This window comes from Nicotiana attenuata, chromosome 7 (genome assembly GCF_001879085.1).
Source record: "Nicotiana attenuata strain UT chromosome 7, NIATTr2, whole genome shotgun sequence".
NCBI lineage: Eukaryota > Viridiplantae > Streptophyta > Magnoliopsida > Solanales > Solanaceae > Nicotiana > Nicotiana attenuata.
In genome coordinates this window covers 88,070,434-88,098,181 of record NC_031995.1, presented here as the reverse complement: position 1 = coordinate 88,098,181, position 27,748 = coordinate 88,070,434, and the positions used below count along the sequence as shown (strand labels likewise).

General features: G+C 36.3%; 1 protein-coding gene across 1 annotated transcript; it reads left to right on the top strand.

Annotated features, from left to right (window-relative positions):
* Nucleotides 13,800-16,193, top strand: LOC109229431. The gene is made up of 5 exons (XM_019394867.1): nt 13,800-14,239; nt 14,334-14,681; nt 14,762-15,068; nt 15,397-15,501; nt 15,594-16,193. The coding sequence occupies exons 1-5, from the start codon at nt 13,958-13,960 to the stop codon at nt 15,707-15,709; spliced, it is 1,158 nt and encodes a 385-aa protein (XP_019250412.1). The 5' UTR covers nt 13,800-13,957; the 3' UTR covers nt 15,710-16,193.

Below are 27,748 nucleotides of genomic sequence, written 5' to 3'. Positions count from 1 at the left end.
TCTGCTGTGCTCTCAATATATGGAACTTCAGAAGATGGATGATTGCCTCTCGAGCAGCCAAGGATCTATCAACCATTTCTAAAACAGCTTTACCAGCTGGATAGGGAAGATGAAGATGTGGTTTCTAGCCATATAAAACCTCATAGAGACTGCATTTGATAGCAGTATGGTAGGTAGTATTATACCACCATTCAGCTAATGGTAGATACTTAGGCCGGTCCTGAGGGTTGTCAGAACAAAAACATCTCAGATAGGTCTCTAAAGTTTTGTTCAAAACTTCAGTTTGGCCATCAGTTTGAGGGTGATATGTTGTTGTTCTCTGCAGCTGAACACCCTGCATAGCAAACAATTCTTGCCAAAAGTTGCTGAGGGTGATTGGATCTCTATCACTGGTAATGGTAGTAGGCCATCCATGTAGTTTGAAAACATTGTCCAAGAAGGACTGAGCCACAGTCTGGGCAGTATAGCATTGATGTAGGCTCATAAAATGACCATACTTGCTAAGTTGATCAACAACAACCAAAATGACATCCTTACCATGGGAACTAGGCAATCCTTCAATAAAATCTAAGCAGATATCAGTTTATACCCTATCAGGAACAGGTAGTTGTTGCAATAGGCTAGCAGCATCATACTTATGTGTTTGGCACACATCACATTTATTGATGAAGTCTCTAATGTTTGTAGCCATTGACTTCCAATAGAATAGGCATTGCAGCCTTTTTAAGGTAGAATCCTAGAATTCCCAGCTTGTGTGGTTGAATGTCACAAGCTACTAATAAATGTTTTGAGTTTTTGACTAGCACCAACCACCAGCTTACCTTTCCATCTCAGCTGATCATTACACCAAGTAAATGGCTTAAAAGGCTGAGTTTTCCATTTGGCAATCAACTCTTGCAAATAAGTATCAGAAGTTCAAGTAGTTTTGATTTGATCATACAGGGAGTCATTTGGAGACAGTAAGGAAATAGCTAATAGTTCAGAGTCAGATTTCCTAGACAATGCATCAGTAGCCTTATTCTCAACTCCCTTTTTATACTCAATACAGAAATCAAAGGCCATAAGCTTGGAATACCAGTTGTTTGAAAGTTAGTGTGAATTTGTTGTTCCAGCAAGTGCTTTAATGCTTTTTGATATGTCCTGACAATGACTGGTCTCCCCAAGAGGTAGTGTGACCATTTAGTAACAGCAAATATGAGAGCTAATAGCTCCCTGTCATAGACAGACATGGCCTGATGTCTGGGTGCTAGAGATCTACTGATATAGGCTATTGGATGCTATTGCTGCATCAACACAGTACTTATGCCCTTACCACTTGCATCAGTCTCAACAAGAAAGGTTTTGAAAAATCTGGCATTGCCAGTACAAGAGCAGAAGTCAAGGCTTGCTTCAACTTCTATAATGTTGCAGTAGCTTCAGAGGTCCAGACATAACCATCCTTCTTAAGTAAATCATGTAGTGGTCTACATATAGTGCCATAACCTTGTATGAACCTCCTATAATAGCCAACAAGGCCTAAAAACCCTCTTAGTTGCTTAATATTATCAGGAATGGGCCATTGTTCAACTACTGTGATCTTCTTAGGATCTGTAGCAACTCCTTCTTGACTAATAAAGTGTCCTAAATACTCCACTTTAGAGACACCAAATGCACACTTAGACATCTTGGCATATAGCTGGTGTTTCAGCATTAGTTCAAAAATGGCTTCCACATGCTTAACATGATCACCCGTACATTTGTTGTATATTAATATATCATCAAAAAAGGCTAACATTGTCTTCCTTAGTAAGGGTATGAAGACATAATTCATAAGGTTTTGGAAGGAAGGTGGGGCATTGGTTTTTGGGATAACCAAAAACTCATAGTGGCCTTCATGAGTTTTAAAGGCTTTCTTGTAAGTGTCACCCTCAGCCATCCTCAGGTGATGATAACCTGCCCTGAGATTAATTTTAGAGAATACCATTGCACCACCTAATTCATCTAGCAGGTCCTCTATAATCGGTATAGGGAATTTATCTTTAATGGTCAGTTGATTCAACTCTCTATAGTCAATACACAGTCTCCATCTCCCATCTTTCTTACCTACCAACACAACTGGTGTGGCATAGGGGCTATTACTATGTTATATAACTCCCCGGTCTAACATCTCTTTCACTAATTTTTCTGTGATGTCCTTTTAAATTTCAGGATATATGTAAGGCCATGTTGATTGGATTTGCTCCTTCAACTAATGGAATTATATGATAAAAAAACACCTCAGTGAGGTGGCAAAGTACTAGGCATAGCAAATATGCTAGCATATTGGTTAATTAAGCTAGCTAGTTCAGGAGCAATGGAATCATCTTGTGTAGCTTGAATATTATGGCAGTAAATCTCTTCATCTTTATTAGTGGCTACAGTTAATATAAAAAATTGAGTACTGTCCCCCTCAATCTTGTTAACAGTCTTTGCCTTAGTTGATTTCAACTGATTAGTTGCTCTTCTTAGAACATGCTTTTTACTCTGATACATGAACTCAATAGTTCTATTCCTGAAGTCAAACAGTATCCTACCCAAAGTATTCAACCACTTGAGGGTGGCAAAATGGTTAAAAGAAAACAGTTAACCACCCATATTATCCACTAAAAATGGGTTGGATAATGAACTTTTTAAAAACGAATCAAATATGGATAAGAACCATATTATCCATTTAGAAAATGGATAACCAATGAGTCTAACTTTTGCATTTGTAAAGCCTCAAATTGGGGGTTCCTCAAGTTAGGGAGACTAAGAATTCTCCCAAAAGTGATCATATGCAAGAAGTCATGGATAATATGGTTAACCATATTATCCGTCGGTTAACCCTTTTTTCTGTATTAAATATGGGTCAGATAGGATAATTTATCCATTTTTTCATTAACCGTTTTCGTTCCGAACCATATGCGACCTGACCTGCCCGTTTGCCACTCCTACAACCACTGAACACCCAAGACAATATCCATATTACCCAAAGGCAACAATAAGAAGTCAGAACTGAATGTAGTACCTTGCAAAAGCCATTGAAGATTCTTGCAAACTGAAGCTGTCTGCACTCTCCTTTCATCAGCTACACTGACAGATTGAGCCATGATACTGCTAGCCTTGCATCCTAGCTTCTTGGCCATATCTTGGTCAATAAAATTGTGGGTGCTTCCTATATCAATAAGGATATGTAGAGGCCTTTTCTCATGGTAACCAGTTACCCTGATGGTCTGATAACTCGTTACACCCGTGAAAGCCTGCATTAAAATTGTCATGAGTTCCTCCAATTCTTTCAATCTTCCCGCAATGAATCCTCTATGGTTTCATCTACACCGATATCACCATCAACAACCTCCACCATATAAATATGTTTATTGGAATTACATTTATGCCCCGCAACATATTTCTCATCACAAAAGAAACAAATACCCTTAGCTCTTTTTTCATCCATTTCTGTAATTGTCAACCTTCTTCCTGGGATCTTATTAGGCCTAACCCGCTGTGAATCATTGGGTTTCTTGAATGTAGGTTGGAAAGTGTTTGGTTTCTGTGGATTATGAGGTTCATAGTGGTTTGGAGTGGGTAACATACCATTATGAGAGGGTCTACATACAGGTTTCAATCCCTATATTTTGGCTTGGGCTTCAAATACCTCTTCTTGTAACCTTGCAATCTTATAGGCTTGCATTAAGGTCCTTGGAGCTTGCACCTTTTACTGCCTTATTGAGTTCGGATTTCAATTCTCCCAGAAGATAACTGATAGTGTTTTCATTAGAGAGGTTCACACCAGTTAGCAACCTATCAAATTCAGCTTGATACTCTTTCACACTACCAGTCTGCACCAGATTTTTGAGAGACTCTATATGAACTTAAAATTCTTCCCCAAACCTTTTATTCAAAGCTATTGCATACTCAGCCCAAGTAGGGTCAATTAATTAGTTCCTAGCTTTGATGTAAGCTCTATGCCAAGCAATTGCCTCACTTTCTAAATGAATTGAAGTTACCTTGACTCTTTGATCAAAAGGAACTTCGTCCATAGCAAAGAAGATCCACCTTATACAGCCATATTTTCAGATCATGTCCAGAAAATTAAGGAAATTCCAACCTAGAGTACCTAGTGAAGAAATTACTAGTGGCTTGTTGATTAACATGATTGTCTCAGGCTCTCCTTTCAGGTTCGATATCAGCAGGGCAATCTCTATTCTCTGTTGAAGATTCAACCCTAAAGATTTCAGTTCCATTTCCCTTCTTGTTGAATTTATTGATAGTAGCTCGTATCTCCATCAATTCCTTATCAGCTACTAGATTTCACTCATTCATATTAGTCATCCCTTCCATACGTTTCTGCAATTGCAATTGAATCTGAACAAGTTTTTCCCCCATGTCTTCAGACTGTTGGTCTTGACTTCTATTTCTGGTCACCACCTCACTGTTTTTGGTCATGACTTAGTGCCAAGGATCGAGCAACTCTGATACCAATTGATGCACACAGTGCAATCGAGTGTAAACAACTCTAGGAAATGAAGAATTTCTAAGAATAAATAGGCTAGATCAGGGTATCAACCGAGATGTTAGCTAAGAGAAGAACATTTTAGAGAAGAAGAAGAAGAAGAATGTTATTTCATGAATGAGATCTAAATGTGTACTATGAGATCTTTATATGCAGCTAATTTGATGCATTTTCTTTCCCGCCCATGTAACTAACTTCTAAAAGCAACTAACTCTCTAATTGCTTCTAACTGATTTTCGAAATCTTCCAACTAACTGCCACATCAGCTTACCTTAGCTAAGTATTTACAAAATGAAGCTAATTACATTTATTACTACTAAACATTGTAATAATTGAAATGAAGCTATTGCATCTTTGTCCTCATTCCCTTTGTGCTCCGATGACCGCTCTCGTTAGAGTTTATCATTATGTTATTTATCAAATAACTAATTTATGAATAGATTGTTATGTGTAAAATCTTTACACTATAATATGAAAAAAGATTGAACCCTTTTGAATATATACCGGCAAAATGATGATCAACATGCATGTTGGTGATTAGAATCTCCTCAAATCAGTAAGGACACAGAATATTTATTATGCTTTCTCCAGAATAGGTACTGATGATTACAAAAATGATCTCTATGGATGAATGATACTTGCATTTATATTTATTTGTTTTGAGAAATTATTGCAACTATTCAAAGTAAAGCTTCTGTTAGAATGGGATAAAACAATAAGTATATCATAAATTTAAGCCAAGCTGATCTACAAATTAATAAAACAAGCAGAATCATATCGAAAACGTGGGAACATGTCACTTACAGTAAGTCTAAACACAACACGCAGAATATGCTTGTCCATAGACTTCAGTTACAGATTAACAAATAGATGCTGGATTTGGTAATTGGCACTGAAAATTCTTTATGATCTTTTTTTAGCATTATTTCTTAAAGTGATATAAAAAATATAAATTTTAAATATGAGAAATCAAACTTACTCACATAAAAGTTACTATCTGTTTGATGATTTTTTGATTGACTAGTTATTACTAGGAGTACTATTTTACCCATTTTAATTTATATATACAAGTTTAAAATTAATTAGACCTGTATTCTATACAAGCAAGATTGAATAATTTATGAAGAATAATAGTTAAAATGCTGGTTTAAGAGGGAAAAAATATAACATCAAAGTTTAAAATTCATGTAATCATAAAATGCGTTGAAGTTGTTGAAATGATATTAGGTAAATACTTTAGACCATTTCAAAATAATAAAAGTGCCACATAGATAATGACCAATGAAATATTATTGCTGACGCGTGGCTTATATTCTACTAAAAATAATGAGGTCTTAGCCTAATTGTAATATCGTAATTATCAAAAGTTTGAATTCAAAATGTCACCAATAGTGTACAACTATTGCATTTTTTCCCCTCCAATCGTGTTAGTGCTACTGCTTTGTGATTAGTACCAGTAATCTACTCTCAAATGTTGAATAAACTTGTAACGCTTTATTTTTTTATTTTGTAAAAAGAAAGAAATTCTAAGAGTTTGTTTGGCCATGAAATTTTTGTTACTTTTTTCGAAAATAGTGTTTGGCCATAAAATTTGCAATTTTTACTTGAAGATGAATTTTGAAATTTTTCGAAAAAAACTCCAAAAAATTATTTTTCAAAATTTTTTCGCAGATCACTAACAAATATTCAAAAACAACTCAAAATTATATCTACGTCCAAACACAATTCTTAATTTTCAAATACTATTTTCACTTAATTTTTTTTTCTCACTTTTTTCGGAATTTTACCATTCTTATTGTTAGGACCGAAAAACCAGGTGTCATGCGGAAGCTAGTAAAGCAAACCTTGAACGACGATAAATCCAACAACAAAAGAGAAATCTACCAAAAGAGACACAAACATTTAACGTGGTTCAGTCAACTGACCTACGTCCACGGGCGGAGATGAGCAATCCACTATATAAAACGAGAGTACAAAATATCGAGAGAACAACCTCACGAAGAGGCAAACACAAGTGACACACTAACACAAAGCCTTGGTTATTCATCCGGGTTGTTACGGAATGGAGGCGAATATGAGCAAGATGGTATGTTTAAGTGGGAGAAATTATAATTTTTGGAGAAGCAGGATGAAAGATTTGTTGTTCGTGAAGAAGATGCATCTATCCGTTTTTCCAGCTCATAAACCCGAGAGTATATCCGATGAAGATTGGGATTTCGAGCACCAACAAGTATGTGGATATATACGCCAATGGGTTGAAGATAATGTTCGCAACTATATTGTGAACGAGACATATACGAGATTATTGTGGGAAAATCTAGGCTCTTTATGCTTCAAAAACTGGGAACAACAAGTTGTTCCTGCTAAAACGATTGATGACCTTTAAATACAAGGAAGGCAGCCCTATCCTTGATCACATAAATGATTTCCAGGGCGTCCTTGATCAACTGTCTGGAATGGGAGTTAATTTTGATGATGAGATACAAAGACTTTGGCTTCTTAATACTCTCCCAGACTCTTGGGAAACTCTTCGTGTTTCTTTGACAAATTCAGCTCTTGGAGGTAAGGTGACCATGGAATATGCCAAGAGTGGTGTGTTGAACGAGGAACTAAGGAGAAAATCTCAGGGTTCGTCCTCACAAGCAGATATCTTGGTTACAGAAGACCGGGGGAGAGATAGAACAAGAGGCTCAAGGAATAGAGGTAAAAGTAGAAGTAAGTCAAGGTCCAAATACTATAATATTACATGCAACCACTGTGGCAAGAAAGGACACATCAAAAGGTTTTGCCGCAAGTTGAATCAAGACACTAGAGAAGAAAGAAAGTTGAAAATAACGAGAACAATGTTGCTGCTATTGTTCGAGATGACCTTCTTTTTGCTTATGATGAAAACGTCATCAATTTGGTATCCCATGAGACGAGGTGGATAGTAGATTCTGGAGCTACCTCACATGTCACACCAAGAAAAGATTTTTTCTCATCTTATACTTCTGTTAATTTTGTAGTGTTAAAGATGGGCAATGCCAGTGAAGTTAAGGTGTTTGGTGTTGGCACAGTTTGTTTGAAAACTAATAATGGTTCAGCGTTAGTTCTTCAAGACGTCAAGTATGCTCCAGACTTTCCTTTCAATTTGATCTCCGCAGGAAGATTAGACGATGAAGGTTACCGTAATGCCCTCTTTAATGGCCAATGGAAGCTCACTAAGGGCTCGTTAGTAGTGGCTTGCGGAGTCAAGTCTGGTTATTTATATGTGACAGAGGGCTCTATTCTTAATGACTCAATAAATCTGGTGGAAAGTGATACTTTATCAGAATTGTGGCACAGAAGATTGAGTCATATGAGCGATAGGGGGATTACGTGTTTGGCTAAGAAAAATTTGCTTTGTGGATTGAAACAAGCAAAGCTGACAAGGTGTATCCATTGTTTAGCTGGCAAACAAAAAAAGGTTTCCTTTCATAGCCATCCTCCCTTAAGAAAGCCTGATTTATTGGATCTAGTGCACTCTGATTTGTGTGGTCCTTTTAAAGTAAAGTCAAAAGGTGATGCACTTTACTTTGTCACCTTCATTGATGATCATTCACGTAAGCTCTGGGTGTATCCTTTGAAATCTAAAGATCAAGCACTTGGCGTGTTTAAGGAATTTCAGGCCTTAGTTGAGAGACAGACGGGGAAGAAATTTAAATGTATTCGCACTGAAAATGGTGGTGAATATTGTGGTCCCTTTGATAACTATTGCAAGGAATAAGGAATTCGTCATCAGAAAACTCCACCCAAGACGCTTCAATTGAATGGTTTGGCAGAGAGGATTAATAGAACTGTAGTTGAGAGAGTTAGATGTTTGCTTTCAGAAGTTAAACTTCCAAATATATTTTGGGCGGAAGCACTTAACACTGTTGCCTATGTTATCAATTTGTCTCCTACTGTTGCTTTGGATGGTGATGTCCCAGACAGAGTTTGGTTTGCCAAAGATGTTTCTTATGATCACCTGAGAGTTTTTTTGGGTGTAAAGCTTGTGTACATGTTCCTGAAGATGAGATATCAAAATTGGATGTCAAAACTAAGCAGTGCATCTTTATCGGTTATGGTCAAGATGAATTCGGGTATCATTTTTATGATCCAGTTGACAATAAACTTATTAAAAGTCATGATGCAATATTCTTTGAAGACCAGACTATTGAAGATATTGACAAAGCTGAGAAGATAGATTCTCAGAATAATGAGATCTTAGTTGATAGTGATCGAGTTTCTATTACTAAGTCACCTATTGCACATCAAGGAACCCAAGACAATGATGGAGATAGTGATCAATATCAAAATGATCATCATGGTGTAGATGTGATGGATGGTTCAGTTGATGAAGTTGTGGTTGATCAGCAACCAATTCCTGCACAGGTAACTACTTCGAATGCTCCTGAAACCTCTCTTATAAGATCTACAAGGGAGAAGCAACAATCCATGCGCTATCCCCCTGATGAGTATGTACTTTTGACTGACATGGGAGAACCTGAGAGTTATGATAAAGCCATGCAAGATACTCACAAAGATCAGTGAATTGAAGTGATGGAAGATGAGATGAAGTCACTCTATGAGAATGGCACATATGAGTTAGTGAAATTGCAGAAAGGTAAGAGAGATTTATCTAACAAATGGATATTCAGAATAAAGCAAAATAACCATACCTCTGCGCCTAGATACAAGGGGAGGTTAGTTGTTAAAGGTTTTGGCCAGAAGAAGGGAGTTGACTTTGATGAAATTTTCTCCCCTGTTGTGAAGATGTCTTCTATTCGTGTGGTTCTAGGCTTACCTGCAAGTCTAGATTTAGAGGTTGAGCAGATGGATGTCAAGACAAATTTTCTTCATGGTGATTTAAATGATGAGATTTATATGGAGCAGCCTGAGGACTTCATAGGTGAAGCTTGCAGATAAGCATGCGTTTTGCAGAAAATTGGCAGACATGAAGCCTGTCAATAGTTCCTCTACTTGAAGACATATTTGGCGCCTTGGCTGGAGGGGGAGTTTGTTGGGCACATGCCCATGTTGTCCAGCCAAAGGCCCAACGGCCTAATCCTATTCTCTTTTGGTTTCCATTCCTATTTGGAATTGGATTCGGTGTTTATTCCTATTTTGAGTGGGTTTTGGCTTTAAGAGAAAGCACCACTCATGATTTATAAATAGGACAACCTTGGAGAATTATTCTATGCTCATTGATACAAGTATTTGAAAGACTTAAGCACATAAGAGTGGTTTTTGAGAGAGCTTTCATCAATAGAGAAGAGAGAAGAAAAGTATTTGTTTTGCTGCAGTTTTTTATTCCGAACGGCCAACTTCAAATCACGTTTTCCGATTCGTTAACCGTTGGATCGGGCTGAAATTTTGACCGAGTGTTCGTAACATCTTGGTCTTGTATTTGATCGGTGAAGATCGGATTTGGAGGCTTGTAGCATCTGATTTCGAGCCTCGAACAACAGCTTCGTTTTTGTGAATTATACTCTTTCTTCAATTGATTAGTTGTTGCCTTGTTACTATTGTTGCTCCGTTTTTGACACTTGTTGTATAGCCAATTTGGAAAACTTTTGTAACCCTCTTATTGTTATAGTGGAGCTTTTTGGATCTTTGTGATCCCGTGGTATTTACCTTCGATTTAAAGAATTTTTCACGTTAAAATAGTTTTCTTTATCTTCTTTATTTTTGAGTTTGTCTCTTTCTCGACATAACACTTATGTCCAAACGCCCACTAAACAATGTCCACAGTGGGATTGGTGCATTAGTAATTCTTTGTTTTATTAGAGAGTATATCTCTGAAACACTGCAACAGAGAGATTTGCTGACCATGACCTTACAGGCTTTCAGTGTACACTCAGGTCCCTGACTATATTTGTCTTGTGTTTTTATGCCCGCCAAATTTCATCTTAATTTTTCAAAAACTTATAAAAGAATAATTAAGGTGGCATTTGAACAATTTTTAGTGTATTTTTGAACAATTTTTCCGAAGAAAATGTTTTCTATTTTTACCATGTGGCTGTGACTATTAAAATTACAATGTGTAATTATGTGTCAATTACATGCACTATAGTGAAAATATTCGAAAAAATTTATATCTATTCGCTCCTTAAAGATCAACATGAACGAGAATTTCATTAATCGAGTTGAAATATGTCAAATATGATAGGAAAGGGTAACGATGAATATTTTTTGTTGTCAACTTATGATGGATGACAAAATTAAGTCAAAGATAAATAATTCAAAGGCACATTTGGGTCTTTTGTCATTTTCATTTCAATGAATAACATTGATATGCTCTACTTTTGTGCTAGTCGTACTTAGTTCACTATATCTGTATTGTTCTAATTCTAAAAATACCTCCATAATCCTCTTACGCGATAAATAATCTATATTTATATCTATATTACTATATTAGAAGCACGAATGCCCTTAGTGAAATATCGTTCGCTTTTTTTACCCTTCAAAAATTAAGTTAAAATTGAACAAAATTGTAATTTAGGTTATTTTGGATAGTACAATCAACTAGTAAAATTTTGATTATTAATTTTACCTTATTGAAATTGAACTAGGTAGAAAGTCCTAATATGAAATATTCTCTTTTCTATTGTTTGGCCCGTGTAAAGTGTCGAATATACAGGTATTTGAAGTAAACTAATATTGGAACTATTTGAAAGACGTTCCAATATAGACACGTTGATGATTCCAACCAAAAAAAAAACGTTGATGATCTTAAGAATATGCTAAGTTAATATAGCATAGATAAATATAAATTTTTTAGAGTTAGGTTATATTACTATATAAACTAATTATAATTATAATTGAATTTATTTTTTAATATACATGACTTTAAAATCTATTACCTTACGTAAATTCTTTCCTTATTTGAATTTTCTGCTATAACTAAATTAGAACATTGAAATCAACTAATATTTTATTTTTTATGTCCTTCCCTATTGAACTACTACCATATACGCAATTATTGTATTTATTTTTTATTTTTGTCAGAAATTGTTAAAAGTATTATGTTATCTAAAACTAAATGTTACATTAAAAAGTTGTATTTTTTTTTTGAATATTTAAGATTTGAAAGTCAACTAAAGGTTTGATTATTAAATTACTTTTCTAAAATTTAGGATTTCTTTTTGAACCTTTCTGATTTTTTCAATTTATTTTAAACACGTAAGGAATCGTTATGCAAGTTTTAGATTTAGGTCTTTGTTCTAAATGAATCAACCGAACTAATCTGACTTATGCAAACCACTAATACTAATACAGATCTTTAATAAAGAATATCACAACACAATTTCTCTAGGATTCACCAAAGCACTTCAATTTTAAATCTTTTTAGTTAAGTATATTTGTTCAATTAAAGTACTAATATTAAACATATATATATATATATATATATATATATATATATATATATATATATATATATATATATATATCACTATTTCTTCTTTAGTATTCTTGCGTATGATGTGTAATTGAAGCTTTGAATAAACTATAATTGAGATTGAAAGCATATCATATTTTTATTTCTAATTCCTTTTTATGAATATTATCTTCTCAATTCTTATAATATTAATATTTTTATTATACAATTTGTAGTATAATATTTATGAGATTTCTTTTAGAAAATTATCTTACTTAAACAAGTCACACGCGCAACGCGCCCCCCAAAAACTAATAGATGAATAAATGCCAACGAAGTTCTTTCGATCATTCATTTCATTCGCACAACAATTAACATGCAAAATACGTGAGTAATATAACATGTCGAAATTAATGAAACCAGATACATTTGCCGTCAATTAAATACTTTATAATAACTAGAATTAGGAGAATTTAGACACGGATAGTGTGTATCAATAAGTAGGTTAAAAAGGGAAAATATTTAATAAGTGAAAAAAAAAAGATGAAGAGAACCAATTACATGTATGCAAAAAAGAAAGGCAGGGGAGATTTATTTAAAATAATAATGACTTACCAATGAACGCCCGAGAAAAAGGGAAAAATAGTTAGATTCTATCCATTTGTGATGCAAGATGTTCTTGCACATAATGTAATTAGCTGATTAAGCTGATTTATACTGTTATCCAGGACTACTAATTTATGTTTAGCATAAATATATTTAGCTACAATTGACTTTTAAGAGAAAAAAATTTATCTCCCATTTTATTGATTTATTGAAGGAAAGGAAAATCTGCAAATAATAAAAAATAAAATAAATGCAAAAGGACTTAAGTTTAATTTTACATTTGAATAATACCACAATTTCAATCTCCATAGTAAAATTCTTAATTTCGTTTTTTTTTTCCGGAAGAAGAAATACGGGAGGGGATGACTAGGTGAGCAATAGAATCCTCATAAATAAAATGAAAATTAAGGTAGCTAATCAACTCTGCTACAAAAATTCTTTAGGCCCTACTTGTCCATAAATATTTTTCAAATAAAATACATATTTAATATTATTTTAAAATTTAAATACGGAGTATTATTTTTTAACTTAAATTTAAATACTATTTTTTAAAATTATAATTTTTATGTCAAACGCCCGCTTAAACTCAACTTTTAAATGGCCTAGTGACGTTTGGTTAAAAACGAGTAAATTCTTTTAACCTAATGCTATGTTAGACAAAAGTCTCCCGAATTTTTTTCTTGTCTATTGACATTTGGCTGAAAAAATTGGTACAATGGTCAGTTTTTGTTTAAATAAACACCACCTAATTAATTTAATTATGTAATATTTATATAATTTATAGAAGATACGAAAATATTATATTGTCAAAATAGAAAAAGCAAAGTACATGGACCCAATTCCATGAGTTTGCTTACATGCAAAGCATGAAGTGCCACATGGGAGTGGATGAGAAACAATTGTCATCATCCACCCCCATCTTTAACCTATCACAAAGGCGTCTACACGTTGTCATTACGATGTTAATCCTTCTCATTAGGCCAAATTAATTAACTAGTACTTAGTATTTATTTCCCAATTAAATTAAATAAATTTGCACTATTTAATTCAACTTCCATAGTGGGACCCATCACCGGCTCACATGCAAGCCGTGCAACTACTGTCAGATTGCGGACCCACTAAAAATCCCTCCACTCGTCGACCGAGCCCACTCACGCCCCACTCCTCTTACCTGGCTACAACTCCCGCACCCAAAAAATAGCCCTGGCGCGTGTCTCCACTCTCTATCGCCGCAAGTGAACATAAAATCTACTCCCCAACACCTAGGGTTTGAAATTTTTTTCGTTATAAAGACTTGCTGCCTCCATTTCTCTCTCTCGATCTATTTTTCATTCTCTCTGTATCACTGTTGCTCTGTATAATTATACCTTCAAAAACCAGCAAACTCTTTTTTACTTATTGCTCTTTTCCTCCTTTTCGTTTATAAATACTAAAGTTGCTTAGTTATTCTGTGGGATTTGAAGATGGAGAAAGATTTTGATGATTGTGAGTTTTGGCTTCCGCCTCAGTTCCTTACTGACGATGACCTTCTGATGGATTTTAAGACCCACTCTTGTGTTGGTGAAAGCGGTAAGGATGGGAATAATCCGTTTTCTCATGGGTTTAACCCGTTTGGTTCTCACTCGGATCTGAGTTCGCCCGTTGAGTCTGTCGTCGGGTCAACAGAAACTGAGAGTGATGAAGATGATTATATCACTGGGTTAACTAGAAAACTGGCTCACTCAACTCTGCAGGAAAACACTAAGGTATTTTTTATCGTGTATTTTATTAGTCTTTTCACTTTTTTACTGTTTTGATTTGTTCTGGACTAATTTGTTTTTTCTGTTTTTTTCCCCTTAGGGTTGGGGTTTGTCACGTTCCCCACAGTCGACGTTATGCGGTTGCAAACAGGGGTCAAGTCGTGGAAGCCCAAACGGGCCGTCACAGGCATCTTCGCCGCCGCGAATGGCCAGGCCAGAGGTGTCTATGGATCTGCTTTATGCGGCCGCCGGAGAAGTGGCGAGGATTAGAATGATGGAGGAGTCAACTGCACTGTACAACCATAACAAAGCTGGAGGTGGAATATGGGCTGCTCCTCCACGGAAGACAAGTCCATTACCTGTTGGTCCAAAAAATACCAAACCGAATCTCGCTTCATTTAACTCAAATCAGCCTCCACTTTCTTACCAGCAATTGCAAGTTGCTCAAGTAAGTGTTATACACTATGTTTTCTTAAATTTTTCAGTTTTTGTTTTGGGCGTTTGTTAATTTCAGCCTTGTAACTGCAGTTTCAGCGTTTGAAGCAACAACAAATGATGAAACAAGGTGGATATAGGCAGTTTCCATTGAACCAGAATCAACAACAAGTAGCCGAGAACAGGGCTAGAAATGGAGTAAAGGGGAGTTTAATGAACTTGCCAAATTCTGCTTGGCCTACTTTACAACAGTCTCAGTCTCAGCAGCAGCAGCCTAATGCTGGTTCAGGCATGCGCGCTGTTTTCCTTGGAAATCCTGGCCCTAAACGGGAATGTGCTGGAACTGGTGTCTTTTTGCCTAGAAGAATTGGTACACAAACTGAAACCAGAAAAAAACCAGGTAATTTTTTACTTCCCCTGTTACAGTTTAATCCGTAGATTCAGCTTTCTAGGTATATTATAATTCATTTTTAGTTACCCAAGAGAAGATTTGGACCTTTTTGGTTGTATGAACGGTTTCAAGTAATTATAGTTTAATTTCTTGATAAGTATTACTATGATCTGGTAAAGCATGTTAATAGTGTAAAAAATTAGTTTATATAACTTAAACCCATAAAAATATTGGTCTGTTATTTCTTATCTCTTTGAACCACATGTTATTTTTTTTCTTTTTTGGTGTCGGTTTGTTCTGTTTATCTGATGCTTCAATTTGTTTGGTGTGAATTCAGGTTGTCCAGTTATATTGCCAGACAGGGTGGTCCAAGCCTTGAATTTGAATTTAGAAGCTATGGATGCTGCTACTAGGCCACAGTCTAATTTCACTCCAGCTACTGGTAATATTTATTTCTTAATCCTACCCTAATTACAGTCCAATTTATTTTTAATTTTGGGAAAATTATCTGATTTGTGTTTTTTTGTGGTTCAGATGGTGGATTGAAATACCGAAATAATATGGCGGCAGCTCAACAGAGGAGAAATCAGAGAATACAGCCAGTGTCAATGGCCCAAGAACTTCAACTTCCTCAGGAGTGGACTTACTGACGCAGAAAATGATATTAGTGTTTTTTTGAAGTCTTATTGAAGCAGAAAAGTGATTTGTTTGTTTGTTTTTTTGGTACTGAAGATTTGAACAAGTATAGGGTAGTTAGTTTCAGAAGGAAGACGATGACGAAGATGTTTTTAGCAGTCAAACAAAATAGGGACTTTTTTGGTTGGGGTTAGTATATTAGGGTTTAAGGGAAAATAAGATATTGAAAGGTTCAAAGATTCAAGAAAAAAGTATTGGCGGATATGAGATTTTTCTTTGGTTGGTTTTTAGATTAGGTAATACTAGTAAGGAAAAATAAGTCTCTAAAATAGTTTTTTTTTTTGCTAAGAGATGGTGAAAAAGGGTTGGGCTCATGTTTTGGTTGGAATTACAACCCTTTCTATTCTCATATTTTATTGTCAGTGTATGAATAGCTGTCCATGGCATATGGTCAGTTATAATTAATCAATAATTATACCCATTATTTATTATATTTAATTGCAATCCAAAATTTAAATTGCTTTTTGTTCTTTAATTTTTCTTTTTGAATCTTTAGTTTTTTGTTCTAAGTGGAAGTTAGAGCAACGGTGAACTTGTTGCTGTACGGCTTATTCACTTGTTCATGCTGTAAAATTAGCCACTAAGGCTTGCATCAAATAGGTTGTGTTATACTCTTGGGTGCGGTGTTTCTCCAAACTCTACATTCCCTAAATATTTTGTACATGGCATATTTTTTTTTTTTTATAGTATTTCATCAATTTGTTGTGGTGATGGTCAAAGTACGAAAGGGGGGCCTAACATGCCTAAAGATCTATTTTCATGTTTCAGCACATGCTTTAGCACTCTGTCACTTTGACCATAGTAGTTGTCCATTAACTGGCTTTTCTTTTTTTGGTATCTCTTTCGATGTTTCATTGATTAAAGTATAGCTTTCTTTTAATATATATATTTTCAAATGATATTAATATATTATACAACTACTAGTATTGGAATAGTGCCAAGCACGAAACAATGGTTTAGTTGTGGAGAAATGTGCAATGCTTCGTTGATGTTGTCTGATGAATCTCAGAGTTCTTTTCTGGAAGCCAAGTTTGTACATTCGTCTTCGTCTTTTTCTTTCCCCAAGGTCTACTTTATTTTAATTCAATTTGTTTTTTTACACTATTTTATTGTATAGACTCTACAATGTTAATTAGGTTTAGTTCTGTACTCTATATTAGTGACAGGTAAAATCGTTAGGACCCTTTTACTACTAAACAAGACTTCATTCTTAGTACTTGAAGTTAAAGCGAATAAACTCGAATTCAAGTCTTTGATTAAGGATGAAGAACTTGTATTATTTCATTATACCACCCTGGGTGGTGTTAAGAAATTTCAAAGTGATTTCACATTGGTAAAGGCTAAAGCTTTTCGTTTAGTTTAACACTAAATTAATATATGCAAGATACATACATTTCATTCGATTTCCAACTATTAAATTTATATTTTTTAATTTGGTAAAACATTCAACACACATAAAACATTTACCTAAGTCTTAGTGAGTGCACAACTCTTTCGTTAAAAGAATGTCGGATCTGTGTTACAATACAGATGTATTTATGTGCCTACATTCCTTCTATATACACTATACTTGGTTTTGCTTAGAGGGAAAGTTATTTTGAGGTTGGGGGTGTACATGAGCTGTCAATGAAGGGAAAAAAGGAAAAAAAAAGAACGCGTTGATGGAATTTTATTTAGGAAAAAAGATTTTCATGTGCCCCCTTGACCCACAAACAGTAAACAAATTGACCCCAGATTCATTTATTATCTTTGTTTGGAGGGTACTATCACGCGTTTTATTTGTAAAATATTTAATGAAATCTACAATTGGATTTGCCCTAAGTTCATAATGTTGAGGAATTGCGGGGGTATGGTCCACGACAACATCACACATTTCTTCAGTTGGAGAGTTTCATGATAATGGCCTGACAACATTTCTATTTTCCTCAATGGCCCCATTGCCTTTAAGTTTTTTAGTAACATTTAAGTTATACGACTATACATAGACGCTATAATTTTTTTAATGTTATAGCTAAGACTTCTAAATAATCGTTATTCGCTAGAAGCAACCACCTTTGAAAGAGTTCAATAACTTACTAATTGAGAACTTGTCGAGCTTGTATTACCGCCGTCTTTGTGATAAAAAAGAGGATAAAAAAAATGGTAATCCCAATGGATGGGGTGAGAAAACCAATTTATAAAGGTTATCATTTAATCCGATACGTCCATCAAGTAACCGACCGGACGGACGAGATTTTTCATAATTAAATATTAATTAAGGTCATTAAGTTTATTGGGTCACATACATAATTAAGAAAAATCTAACAATATGATATCAAAATAAGTAGATATCTTGTTTTATGTCTCGCCATTTGGGTGGAGAAATATTTTTACAGGCTAGCGCTAAAGCAAAAAAAAAAAATGCAGCCTCGCACGAAATGGAACATATTGAAGACCCTTCTATAAAATATAATTAATTTTAATTTATCTACCCCTAAACTGGGTAAGAGTTTAATTAGAGATGTCAACCTCAATCTCAGACGACTGCCGCCTTCTGTGTAAGTGGGCAACAATTTTTTAGTGCTTGGACTAAATCATGCTAAGTACTGATATATATTCCCCTAACAAATATGAGTTGATATTTTGTACACTTGGTTTTGTTTCTTTTCTGCCGCTTTCTCACTCCTTTTGAACTTTACTCTAATGTCATGTTGCAAACTATCTAGTTAGAAAGTTCTAATGCGAAAACAAAGCAATTCAGTGAAGCTAATGTGAATCATAATAAGATATTGGGAAATAACAGTTGTGTTTGGGAAACTAGAGTGCTCATCGACTAATAATTATTATTGGGGTATTTGCATATATACTGAATCTTGGGATTATCATTGAAGTTATATCCGTATTGCACAAAAATTTATAAGTTTATCCGCTTTAGGATTAACTTTAGACCTAGCGGGTCTCAAGTTGAAAAATTTCTTGAAGTTGCTAACATAAGATGTACTTAAGACTGTTTTATTCTAAAGTGCGGCTAGTTTTTGCATGGACATAAGACTTTTTTAGTTTGAAGTGCAAAATACACTTAAAACTTAATTGGTCAGAAGTGCAGCTAATTTTTGCATGCCATTAAGACTTTTTAGTGTGAAGGGTAAATTGTCCAAAAATAGAAACTTGTTGATGTTTTAACTTCAATACCACACAAGAGGGGAGTGATTTGTGTGGTGTCCAATTTTTCGCTTAAACTGATTATAGAAGGACATGGTTCTTCTAAGTGTTCCTTAATCTAGTATTGGAGAAATAGTAAATGCGGAAAGTAAAGAACACAAGTATTTTACGTGGAAAACACCTGGCTCAAAAGGTGAAAAAACCACGACCTACTTCCCAGTAGAATTTTCCCAAACTCTCCACTAAATCACTGAGCCAGAAAACTGCATTTACAAAATACTTTTGTAAACCTAGGATTAACTCTAATCCCGTTGTGGCAAACAACCTCTAACTGTTGCGACAACTTCAAGTTAACTCTAACTTGAATACTCCGAGTACCTATTACAATTGCCTCTAGATAAAGCTGAAAGGTACAATACGAAAACACCTACTACAATTGAACTAGAATAAAAGACAGACACTTGGAACTGGTTCTTCTATCTGGTTCATGTAGCTTCAGGTTTGCACACTTGAATCACACACGAACTGCTTGCAAAATGCCTTGCTATTTTGCTCTAAATTCCCGTTTAACTTCTGCGTTTGTGCATACCTGTAAAATAAGAACATCCTGCAATATATAAAGTTAGTAGATTAAGAAATAACTAGAGTTCTAATGCCGCTCTTCTGTGGTGGAAGAGTTCTAGTTGATCTCAACTTCTAACTCATTCCTTATCTTGGACAATGTTCTCTTTGAGTAAGGAGCCCTTCTCCTTATCAACTATGCATCCTTTTCGATCAGGAGATATCAAATATGCCAAGTTAAGCTTATCTCCTTCACGTGCATCCCACATGCTTGAATCTGCTCGTTTCTATGCACCACAAGGGATGGACTTGGTTCATGCCCGAGCTTCCTTTGTCAATCGTCAAAACTAACCTTCACTTGGGCCAACAAATTCCTCCTTTTTGATTATGACAAACTATGTGCTTTTCATAAGCTTAGGCCCTGTTTAAACTTAGCTCAACATCAACACAATGTTAGAAACATTTTTTCTTTTTATCACTTATCATCAAGGACCAGGTACATTAGGTTACAAACATCACTGTTCAAAGTATAAAGCACAATCCTTTTTTCCCCTTTTGGCATCATCTAAAAGTTGCATAAAAAATGTGAGATAACCAGATTTTAAACTTACTCATGGCCACTGGGGCTACTTCAAATGCAAACATGGATCAATCATCATAGATCAACCTAAGCATTTCAACCATCAAAGAAATATAAACAAACAGTTAGAGCAAAAACCAGCAGATTTCTTTGATACTTGATATGATTCTTCCACAAAGCATAGAAGGAATAAAAATACTAAAAACATGAGCAAACAGAAAACATCCCAAACTGGGTCACTGAAGGAACTACACTAGGCTAGGAGCTTAAGGCTTGGAAGAATTAGGTGCTTAGTTTTTGGCTTGGAGAAGTTTCAGCATGTCTTGAAGAATGCCATCATTCTTCTCCTTTTCTCTTGCTAGCTCAGTTCTGAGAGCATCTCTCTCAGTCTCCACCTCAGCCAACCTTTTCTTCAGCCTCTCAATCCCAACATCCTTTACCCCACTCTCCTGTACCAAGGCTCTGACCTTGCTATTGACTGGTGCCTTCTTGGATGAACCAGGTTCATTAGGAGTGGTATGGACCTCATAGTCACAAGCAATCAGAGTTTTTGCCCCAAAGTGAACTTTATTTGTAGCCACCTTTAAAATGTGCTAGCACAGCTGTGAGAATGAAGCCATAGAAAATTGCATGAAAATTGGTGCCATTGATAACCGTATCAAGAAGCTGGATTATAAATCCAGGCCAATTAATCTGCTTCCCACTATCCAAACACTCCATAAGTTCCAAGTCCATGAAGTTTGCAATGTGCTTCCTTTCCTGCCTTTGGCAGAACACATTTGATGACAAATTCGAACAACACTTTATGGGACGGCTTCATCTCACTCTTGTACCCAGCCTTGGGCTCTAGTTCCTCCTCATTGTCACTGAATTTTCTGGTGATGAACAAGGCTATAGGAAGGTTTTCCAGGCTTGGCCACTTAAGCTTTGTGTAGTCATTGTACCCCTCAGCAGGTACACCTAGAATTTTACCTAGCTCCTTTACGTTGAAAGAGATTTGCACTCCTTTCACCAGGCTGGTAACTCGTTCATCCTTCACTGCAACATTTGCCATAAATTTAACAGTTTCACTCCTTCCCAACCTGCCATCCAACTGAAGGACCATGTCCTTCCTGCCTTGCAATTCCAATTTCTCCAACACCAGCACCATCCCTTCCTCTTCCAAATCCCTGAGGAGTCTACCCTTCAAAATTGTCCTCTTGCCAAACTTGTCCATCTTGTCCTTCTCAGTATCTAAATCATCTTCCTCTTTCTCTCCACTCCATTCTTCTTCCTCAACAATTTTTACTTGTTTAGTTTTCACTGCAGATCTGGTCCCTTTTGCCAGGGTGGATGGTTCAACAAATGTTGACTTCGAAGTAGACTTCTTAGTGAAAGTCTTGGATTTCTTGGGTTTGGGAGTCTGATTCCACCTCTTCAATCACATCTTTATCTTGATGGACCAGTTCCATCTCATCAACGTCCACAGCTCAAGAGGCTCACCCACTTCTTCTTCTTCTTCTTCTTCTTCTTCTTCTTCTTCCCTTTTTCAACCTTTTTCCTTTTGCTTTCTTCTAAGGCTCTTTGCAAATCTGCCTCATTCTGCTTTAGCTGACTTCTTGTGGCTCTCCTTCTTGTGGAGGAATTTCAATGGTGTCAGAAGGGGCATCCTTCCTTTTCTTGTTAGCCTTAGCAGTGCAGGGGTCTTAGACATGGAAGTTCTCTTCTTCTTTGGGTTGTAGCTCTCACTCACTTTCTTTAATAGGTCTGCGAGGGTTTCTTCTACGAATGAACCAGGTCCATCTACATTTTGCCCAATTTTAACCAGTCCTTCAGCGGCTTCACCAGACCCACTTCCCCCTGTTTTTTTCATACTTTCCTCCATTGTACCAGATTCTGCTCCACAAACAACCATTATCCCTGTATCAGGTGAGTGAAGAATCAACCACTCTTTTACCCGTTCCCCTTTCTTCACCACAAGCACTCTCACTCTCTTTTTCTATTTCCTTTTTAGTTTTACCACCAATCCTTCTGGGCTCAGAAGATTCTACATCAACCACTGATCCAACCAGAATGAACTTGTCAGAAACTCCAGATTCTCAGCTAACTCAGAAATGACTTCAGTAGTAGTATTTGGGCAAGAGGTTACCTGTTCTAAGTCAGAAGACCCAGTTTCTTCCCCCTCAGTAGCAGACTTGAAGGATTCTTCAGAGTTCTGGGGTTCTTGTGCTTGGCTAGCCTTCAATTGAGCGTCTAATTTCTTTGAAAATTCCCTCCCAGCCACTTTCTTGCGAGCAAACATCTTAACTCTTCTTTTCTTAGGTTGAGGAGTGGTTGAAGATGAGTTGCATGCTGGGGGTGTGCCGAGGTTGTCAGAAGGGTTAGTCATTGCTATGCTTGGTTCTGGAAGAAAAAAGAGGTAGATTGAAATTTGGATAATGAGAGACGATGGAGAGTATTTTGACGGCTTGAAAATTATGGAGTGAAGACAGAGATGATGATGATAAATTTTAAAGGGGGTAATTAATGGGTAACGACAGGCTTTTCAGACTCTTAGAAGTCTAATCAAACTAAATGTCAGTTTTGAAAAGACGTTGGGGTCTATCCCTAATATCTAGGTGGTTTAATTCCGTTGGGAGTCTTTGAATGGAACTGATTCACTTGTAATAGATACGTTCAAAAGAACTTTGGAATTTGGTAGGACTCTGCTCATGATCCACATATTATTATTTCAAATTATGCAGAGTGTAGAAAACATACCGTGTTATCTTGATGAACCAGGTTATTCACCGATAATTCTCTTGTGTAAGTCTAAATTTGCCAAAATAGAGAAAATATCATTAGAGATTAATGAGTCATTTAACACATGGCACAAAAGTATACTATTGAAAGTATGTGATTGAGCAAGATCTAATCTACTTATGTATAAGATTTTTACAGATTTTCTAACCAATTTTTTTTTCATTTTTTTTTCCGTTTAACCTTGAACTGGACCTTTTAGGTGATCTTAATCATCCCTAATTCCAACTTGTTCCTCTCAAAGTGATCTCTACTTAAGAGTTTTGTGAAGATGTCAGCAATTTGCTTGTCAGTAGCACAAAACTCCCGAGTGATCAATCCTTTCTCATAGTTGTCCCTTAAAAAATGATGCCTAACATCTATGTGCTTAGTTCTCTTATGATAACCGGGTTCTTTGTCATACTAATGGCACTAGTTTTATCACAAAATATAGGGATGCAACCAACATCAATCCGAAAGCACAATAATTGCTGTTTGATCCACAGCAATTGAGCACAACATGAAGCATCAACAACATACTCAACTTAGCAGTAGATTAGGCCACTGAATTTATCTTTTTTGGTAGCCCATGACACAAGACATGAACCAAGAAAGTGTGCCATACCTGAGGTGCTCTTCTGTCCACAAGGAAACCTACATAATCAGCGTCAGCATATCCCACTAGGTTAAAATTACTACCTTTTGGATACCAAAGACAAAGGTCAGTGGTGCCTTTCAAGTATCTCAATATTCTCTTGACAACAGTCAAGTGGGACTCCTTTGTATTTGCTTGAAATCGAGCATAAAGACCTACACTGAATACAATGTCAGGTCTGCTAGTAGTGAGATATAAAAGAGAATCAATCATTCCCCTATACAACTTCTAATCAACAAATGAACTAGGTTCATCTATATCCAATTTTGTGGTTGTTGCTATTGGAGTATGGATTTCTTTTGATTCTTCCATTTTAAACCTTTTAAGCAACTCTTTCACATATTTCTGCTGATGGATCAGAGTTCCATTTGATATTTATTTAATTTATAAGCCTAAAAAGAAATTAAGCTCACCCATCATACTCATTTCAAATTCACTCCCCATTAGTTTAGCAAACTCCTTACTTAGTTTATTAGTAGTTTCTCCAAAGATTTTATCATCAACGTATATCTGTACTACTAGAAGGTCTTTACCTTTTTCCTTCAAGAATAAAGTGTTATCGATTTTACCTCTCTTGTAGCCATGCTCAAGCAGGAATTTTGATAATCTTTCATACCATGCTCTAGGAGCCTGCTTGAGCCCATAGAGTGCCTTGTGAAGTTTGTACACATGATCAGGGCACTCCTTGCTTTCAAACCCTGGAGGTTTCTTGACAAACACTTCTTCCTTTAAATAGCCATTGAGGAAGGCACTCTTGACGTCCATCTGGTGAAGAGTGACTTCTATGTAAGCAGCAAAGGCTATGAGGAGTCTTATTGCTTCCAACCTTGCAACTGGAGCAAAGGTCTCATCATAGTCTATCGTCTCCTCTTGGCTTTATCCTTGAACCACCAATCTTGCCTTGTTCCTTGTAACTGTTCCATCTCCATCAAGTTTGTTTCCGAAGACCCATTTTGTGCCAATTACTGATCTGTCCTTGGGTCTTGGTACCAGATGCCTTACTTGACTCCTTTCAAATTGGTTGAGTTTATCTTGCATTGCATTTACCCAGTATGCATCCTGTAAAGCTTTAACAACATTTTTAGGTTTAATAAGAGATAAGAAAGCATCAAAAGCACAAACATTCTTTAATGAAGATCTGGTTTTAATTCCAGAGGTTCGATAAGTAATTATGTTCTCAATGGTATGAGAACTTTGGTACTTGTAAGGTTTCACAATCAACTGGCTTCCTCTTGATGTTTCTCCAATGTTTTGTTGCTGAGGAACATGTTTATGGACTGGTTCTATCGAGGTATGAGATTCAGTTCCTCTTTGTTCAGTTCCCTCTGTCAGATTGCCCTGAATAGAAGAACCTATTCCATCACATGTTCCTTCTTCTGGTGCAGTTCATCCTGGTCTGTGATTTCATTTAAATTTCTTACCAGCCCAATTACTTCATCTTCATGTTCCTGTCTCTCAGAAAGAATGTTAGTTTCATCAAAAACCACATATACACTTTCTTCTACGCACATAGTTCTTTTGTTGTATACCTTATAAGCTTTACTATGTGAAGATATCCCAAGAATACTCCCTCATCACTTCTGGGATCAAACTTACCTAGGGAATCTTTACCATTGTTGTGCACAAAGCACTTGCATCCAAATGCCCTAAGATGAGTTATATTTGGTTTTCTCCCTTTAAGTAACTCATAGGGAGTCTTCTCTATAAGAGGTCTAGTCATGCACCTATTGATGATGTAGCATGCAGTATTTATAGCTTCTGCCCAGAAGCTATGAGGTAGTTTACTAGAAAGAAGCATAGTCCTAGCCATATATTCAAGTGTCCTATTCTTTCTTTCAACTACTCCATTTTGTTGTGGAGTCCTAGGAGCAGAAAAATTATGATTATGCCATGGTCATCATAAAATTTAGCAAACTTATCTTTTTCCAAATCCAGTTCCATGATCAGACCTAATTGATGCAAGTTGATTGCCTAGTTGTTTCGGAGTTTTTCTAATAAAGGAAGTAAACATGTCAAATGCTTCATCTTTAGATATTAAAAACAATGTCCACATAAAGCTAGAGTAGTCATCAACAAGCACCATCACATATCTTTTGCCACCTCTGCTTAATATTCTCATTGGACCACAGAGATCCATATGGACCAGTTCCATCGTTCTGGTGGTGCTTACCACTTTCTTGCATTTAAAAGAGGATCTTACCTGATTCCACCTTGCACAAGCCTCACAAACTTTGTCTTCCTTAAACTTGATGTTAGGAAGCCCTATCACCATGTCCTTGGAGACTAATTTGTTGAGTTGACTCAGATTTGCATGTCCAAGTCTCTTGTGCCAAAGGAGGGCATCATTGTCCAACACACTTAAGCAAGTGAGTTCATTTTTTGAAAGTGTGGACAGATCTACAATGTATATATTGTTCTGCAAAACAATCTTGTCAGTGTTAAGATTAATTACAAAACATTTGGTAGAGGTGAAAGCCTTTTTTTACAGTACATTCACTTTTGTAGTGACCAGTTTTACCACAGTGTGTGCAAATTTTGTTCTCAGGAAGTGTGAGGTACTTGCTTTTGGGATCCCACTTTGGTGCAGGGGTCCCGTAGCCAAGTTCTCTCTTATTGATACTATGGTGTTCATGTAGCCATGAAAGTGCATCGGAGGACCTGTTCCGTTCACAGGTTCTGTCTAGCTCGTGCTTGACCTTGCTTAGATCATCCTTTAGGGCTCTTATCTGCTCATCTCTTTTGTACAACTCATCTTTCATTTTTCCTAGGTTTTCTTCTAAGTGAGTTGTGTGTGATCAACTTTCTTTTACATGTTCCTAATTTCAATTTAGATTTTCTAATCTAAGCTCTAGGGCAGTGGTGTCAAGTTCATGAACCTGGTTCTTTAACTCAGCATTTTACTATCACTTTCACTAGCCCTAAGTTCCAGATTTTTGCACTTAGCTTTAAAAATCACACATTCCTTAGAAAGATGTTCCTTTTCATTGTTTAGATCCTCAGATTTATCAATGAAATCCAGAAGTAACTCAGATAGCCTTTCTTTAGACAAAAATTTAATCTTGTCTTTGAGATGAATTACACTTACCTCAGATTCCTCATCAGATTCTCCAATGGCCATAAGTGATTGTTCATCTTCATCTTCATCATCTGAGCTTTCCCCCCAAGAAGCAACCATAGCCTTTGTTGATCCTTTGTTCTTCTTGGGTTGAACCTGTTCATTATTCCTGTTTCTTCGTTCAACTCTTTCCTTCATCCATTCAATTTCCCATTGAGGGCAGTTTTTAATGTGGTGATCAGTCTTCCCACACTTGTAACACCCCTCATTGGTTTTCTTTCCAGGAACCCTTGGTTTGCTGTAGTTTCCACTTCTTGAAGGACCCTTTCTTCTCATTAGGTACTTCTTGAAGTCCTTTGTGATCATGGCCATTTCATCATCTTCTAGTTTAGAACCTTCAGTGATTATGAGTGCTAGGCTCCTTTCCTTCTTGGGTACATCCATCTTCATGGTTTGCCTTCTAAGTTCATAAGCAGTGAGATTTTCAATTAGCTCATCCAACTTGAGAGTGACAATGTTCTTTGATTCCTGAATGACAGTGATTTTGCTCTCCCGAGTGACTGGTAGAACCCTTGTCAAAATCTTCTCAACTCTATCTTTTTCAGGGATAATCCTTCCAAGAGACTTAAGTTCATTTGTCAGTATGGTGAACCTTGTATACATCTCCTGGATGGTTTCCCCTTCCTTCATGGTGAAATTCTCATAGAGGATACAATTGTGTTCCTCTAGACCTCTTCACTTGAGGTGTTACTTCATGAACCACTTGCAAAGTGTCCCAGATCAGTGGTACAACTTTGAATTCTACTGTACTCGTCTGAACCAAGTCCACACATAAGATATTTCATGGCCTTAACATTCTTCTCCTATTTCCTCAAGTTCTCAGCAGTGCAGTCAGCTCTCATTTTTGGCACATCTACTCCTTCAACATTCTTCTTCATGGAAGCCAGGGGACCATCAGTGACAATATCCCATAGCTCATAGTTTTCTCCGATGATGTGATCTCTCATCCTGTTTTTCCACCAAGAATAGTACTGGCCATTAAAGAGTGGTGGCCTAGTAGTGAATTGCCCTTCCCAGTTTCCAGGTGGTGCGCTCATCTTGATATGTTCCTAAGGTGTTAGCCTTTTCAAGGATAACCGCTTTGATACCAATTGATATTTTAACTTCAATACCACACCGGGGGGGGGGGGGAGGGGGAGGGGAGGGGGAGGGGTTGGGTTGTGGTGGTCGTAACTTTACGTTTC